General features: G+C 30.4%; 1 protein-coding gene across 1 annotated transcript in view; it reads left to right on the top strand.

Annotated features, from left to right (window-relative positions):
- Positions 1-2,442: 2,442 nt before the first annotated feature.
- The window catches only part of LOAG_12311 (hypothetical protein), a gene marked incomplete at its 5' end in the record, with an annotated part of 3,830 nt that continues 1,177 nt past the window's right edge, over positions 2,443-5,095 (top strand). Inside the window, 5 exons of the mRNA XM_020448519.1 lie at positions 2,443-2,511; positions 2,733-2,866; positions 3,101-3,195; positions 3,554-3,725; positions 3,948-4,045. Coding sequence (XP_020301344.1) covers positions 2,443-2,511; positions 2,733-2,866; positions 3,101-3,195; positions 3,554-3,725; positions 3,948-4,045 — 568 coding nt within the window. The remainder of the gene's footprint in view (positions 2,512-2,732; positions 2,867-3,100; positions 3,196-3,553; positions 3,726-3,947; positions 4,046-5,095) is intronic.

Here is a 5,095-nt window from a genome sequence, read left to right as displayed (position 1 = left end):
AACCTGAATAGCTAAACTATTTCAACCAGAATGGCCAAACCATCTCAACCTGAATAGCTAAACTATTTCAACCGGAATGACCAAACCAAACTATAACAGTATAAATCGGTGAAAAAGGAAATTACAAAAAAACGAAACAAAGGAAAGATGAAATAGAATTTTCTTTTGATCCTTATTCATTACAGATTCCTGTAACATTTTCGATTTGTTTTATTGTTAAACAAATTTTTATTTTGTCAACCATTCCCAAAATTCGTTGGACTGCTTCATTTCTTTAAAGTTCATTATAATTTTTGCCTAAATAAAATTCTAGAAATGTTGACACCTTTTTAAATTTACGTCATTATTCGCTTATTTCTTCCTTTTTGATCCGAAAAAATCATTATTTTCTTTTAATAGGACATTGATGACATTTTATGATATCATTTCATCCATGATTACTGCATGTAAAAGTTGAAATTTAAAATTATAGTCCCTCTCTAAGCTATTATATTTATATGTCTTGTTTTCACTCATCTCAAGAACTGATTGGTTTCAGAAGGTTTTTTTCAAGTGTTTTAGCTTTCAGGGATCCTCTTTTTTTCCTAAATTCGCATATTAAAATATAAAATTTCGTCCATCCCAATGAATAACTCCCACCAACTTTTCAATCATATTTCACTTCTCGACATTTAGAAATTTAAAGCATTCTTTTGTTGATACTCACTTTAGCAATGATAATTTAACTGAAATATAGTACCGTTGGTTTTCCTGAGTAAGTAAATGTTATCTGTTATCAAGCAAGTGTTATTTAAGTGTTAAGAAGTGTTAGCTAAATCTCTACAATCAATGATGCTATATTATTCGACAGCAATTTGATCATAGGAATTATCTATTTCTGCTATTAGAAAAGTTTCCATCAATGTAATGTATTGATAGTGGAGGGCGTTCACTTTATTGATAAATTCATTGGAATGCCAACTTTTCTGTAATATTGAAGTAATTTTTTTTAATGAATATTTTTTGAATAATTATTTTCAAAAGATTTCAACTTTGGATAACATTAATTGAATTGAAATAAACTAGGCTAAATAAATTTAAATTAGCATAAACTGAATTATAGAATGGAAGTGAAATGAATTTGCCCCTCTTCGGAACACTGTAAATCTTCAATTTCAGAAATGAACTATTAAACTATAAAACTTTCATTCGTCTTATTTCATTTTATTTTCCCTTATCAGCCAGTTCTGAAATTATTTGTTCAATGATAAATTATTCTTACTTATTATATTTTATTCACTGGGATACGTTTTATTTGAATATTTCTTTAGAAGTTCCAGCATTTGAAAATCTTAAATTAGTTTTTCATTTTTTTAAATGAATACTTACAAATCAAACATCAAACCAATACTAAAGTAAGCTCTTAAAGACCAATTCAAGAATACTGAAACTTTTCATTTCATCCAAACATCCTTCAACGCTTGTCAACACGTTAGTATCATCTGAAAAAACCATAGTTTACAAAACTCCGTAAATACACGGAGTTCCACGTCAGGCTTAATTTGGCTTATTTTCATCTGTGCCTCAGTCATCAACAATGACATTCAGCAATTACTACTTTCAAATTTGCGCATAGTGCTTTCATTTCAATTGTTATTCGATCATTTCATCATTGAAAAATTGCAAATCCCTTCCAAGTAAGAAAACTTGCACTTTTCCTAAATTTCAAATCATTTTTTTCATATTTGCTCATCCTTTAAATAGTAAATTTTCTTTTCTCAGGACGTCTTTTTTCATCTGTTTGATTCAAATTTGCAATTTTTCTGGCGACATTTTATTGTCCAGTTTTTAAATTTTTAAGTGTTTCTTTTTTTAGAAGTATGAGTGTTGGCGTGCGAAGATCCAAATCTTTACTTTATCCTAAAGGTTTGCTCCAATTTTTTTTTTTTAAAATCAATTTTGAATTTCTTGAAGTCTTTAGTTTTAAATAATACATGAATACATGAATTCTTGACTCCCTCACTTCTGTACCATTTTATCATTTCATTATAATTTGCATCTGTTAAAAGGTGCAAGAACACTATTGGATTCAAAAGTAAACGAACTGATTATAATATTTATCTGCCAAGAAAATTTTATGAAAAATATGAAATCTATTGGAAAAGTGAATCGCAACGAAAATACTAAGGGAAAGAAATATTAAATTGACGAATAAATTCAATACTATTGCCGGATTCATTTTCGCGCGTTTCCGGTTGACAAATGCTTCTTTTTTCTTTAACATAAAGTTTTTCTTCATACTCTCCGGTAACATGAAATTTTTTCCTCCCAATCTATTTCAGCGGCAGTGATATCATTATTCGCTGTTGTCACTGAAATGATAATCTAATTGCTAATTTATAATTAAATGATTGGTTTTAGTTGTTATAATTGCATCGTTTTAAGTGTCATTTATGCATTTAGGCACTACAAGAAGTATGAATACCAATCATAGAAACTCCAAAGAAAGATGTCGTTCATTAAAAAGATCAAGTGAGTCTTTATTACTACTTTACTAAGTTTCTCGTAATTTGGTTAATATTTTTAGTTCAAATTTCAGATTTTAATTTAAATTTATTTCATAGCTTATAATTAGAGCACACATTGAATATTTCTGTTTACGATTTACAGTATACATTGAATGTTTTTAAACTTTTTCGTACATTGAAAGATATATGTTTGGATGAAAAGTATTGTATTAATTTTGCCATCAGATGTTCCATCAAAATTGACAATAAATCAGCAGCAAGCTCTATTCACATCTTGGAAATCATTACGACCTGTCATTCAAACGCTTATGCGGAAAATATTAAATAATTTGGAAGAGGAAGTGCCTAAAGTTAAACAGGTTGATTTCAGTTTGTGCAATATTTCTGTTTTTAACTTAGACATGGTATTTTTGATTGGTAGAATTAATTAGAGTTGATAATTACAAAACATTCTCAACATAATTAATTTTAAAATGATACGAAAGGTTCATTTGATCAAAAGACCTTTGCTTAGGAGATTTTCACGCTACAAGAATTCTTCTTTCATCTCTGACCTATTGCCCTAACATTGATTGACTTCTAGATTTTTGCAGATTTTTTGTCAAACAGCAGTGCTGGACGCTTTTAGTCGTGAAAGTACATCTGAAAGTGTGGGTACTTTAGAAGAACATGTAAAGTTGATGGTAGGGTATGTTTTCCTGATGATTTATTTGCATATCAATTTTTGATTGTTTTAAATTGAAGGAATTGAAAAGTGGAAAAAAGCTACGGCGGTTCTGATTACTTTAAAAAAAAAAAAGAAAACAAAGCAGAAAATTCTCTAAACTTGTAAAATATTTTGCTAAATTTGTAACTTCAAAAATCATTCAAACAAAAACCATACAAGCTAAATTTACTTTTTTAATTAATAAAACTAAAATTTTGGACTTTTTTTTAAAAGTAGTACTTTGGACGATAAAATTGGTACAGAAATATGCAAAAAAGTGTAAAAATTGTCACAACTTTTGAAAATTTAAACAGAAAAAGATAAAAGTGAAATATTTCAGATTTTTTGATGACTTAGTGAGTAATGTGCAAGATGAAGAGAATATGTCAAATAAAATTAAAAATATTGGTCAACGTCATGCTATCCTCACTCACTGCTCATTCAGTGCTGATATTTGGGAAAAACTTGGTGAAATTACAATGCAATCTTTTAGTCGACAAGATGTTGTACAGGTAAGTAAAAATAGAATTGAAATTATTTATTTACTTGATAATTTACTTCTGTAATAAATTACAATCCCTTTTTAAGAAGTGACCACTACGCTTAATAGTTCCACTTCTTCAGTTTGAATAGCAGCAAGTGATCGAGGTGTGATATAAGGTGTAGATCATTTTTTGTAATCAGTTGGAAGTTAAAAAAAGAAACAAATGATTAAATATGGAAACAATTATCAGAAGACAAGAGAAGCTGGAAAAGCTTGGCGTATATTAATCGCATGGGTTACTGATGAATTACGATGCGGCTTTGATGGTCGAACAAGATCTAACACCAGGTTAGCCGTGCTGTTGGACGATTTGCCAGATTTTTTATACCATCCGGTATCTTTGAAATTTCTGAACTCTTCTACTAGAATTCTGACCGGAATCAAAAGGTTTTGTTATTAGAGTGGATGAATAGTAAGAAAGCAACTTAAAAAGGGGCAAGATAAAAGAGAAAGGGATGGAAAAAAAGGATGATTGAGATGTTATTGCCTTGTTAGCTTGTTTGAAGTGGAAATTTCAAATTCTCAATTACATTTGAAGTATCAACTTTGTAGAATTCAATTTCAACTTCATTCACCTTTGACTTATTATCTTTGATGATTACGATTGATTGGAATTCCTATTCAGGAAATAAGTATGAGATCTTACAATTCTTTGTGAGATTACCTGCTTTTGTCAGTCTTTGAATGCTAAATTTTGTGGTATATCTCGTTTCTCGTTTCCACCACAAACGCTTTGTCTTTTTTTTTTTTCCACATCTAGCATCATGGATTACGGATTCCTGCTGCAGTTGTTCTTTCAGTGGTTTCAGCATTCTGTCAGGCGAAAGCTGTTCGATCTTCTAGCCATTTGGGAATCCATGAACTCCACGAATATGTTTGTTGCTGTTGCAACGGTTGATTGAATTCGTTCGAGGAATTCTTGACCACTTTATGGCTAACAGATCACTGAACGGACAGGAATTCATACTAGATTTAATTTCTCTTCCTGACCTGGGCATCTGGTGGCCTTTCCGCATGTTTCTTTTGCTCGCGGAACCGCGGGAGAAGCCTGTCCCTTTCCCCCTCCACCGTCCTTAAATCAAAACTCTCTGATGTTAAAGTTCGTTGATCTTTCATCATAAGTTCATTATGTTAACATTAAATAATGATGTAATTAGACTCTTCACATCCTCAATGAATCCATTACAATATCTCATTTACTGTTTTTTTATGAAGGGATAGTACATATAAACGTATACGGATACGGTATTGGGTAAAACTGAGTTAAGTACCGGATACGATATTGAATAGAACTGAGTTAAGTATATTAGTCCAGCCCTCAAAAAACCCATTCCCATT

This window comes from Loa loa (assembly GCF_000183805.2).
Source record: "Loa loa unplaced genomic scaffold supercont3.73, whole genome shotgun sequence".
Classification (NCBI taxonomy): domain Eukaryota; kingdom Metazoa; phylum Nematoda; class Chromadorea; order Rhabditida; family Onchocercidae; genus Loa; species Loa loa.
This window is presented reverse-complemented; position numbering and strand designations above follow the sequence as displayed.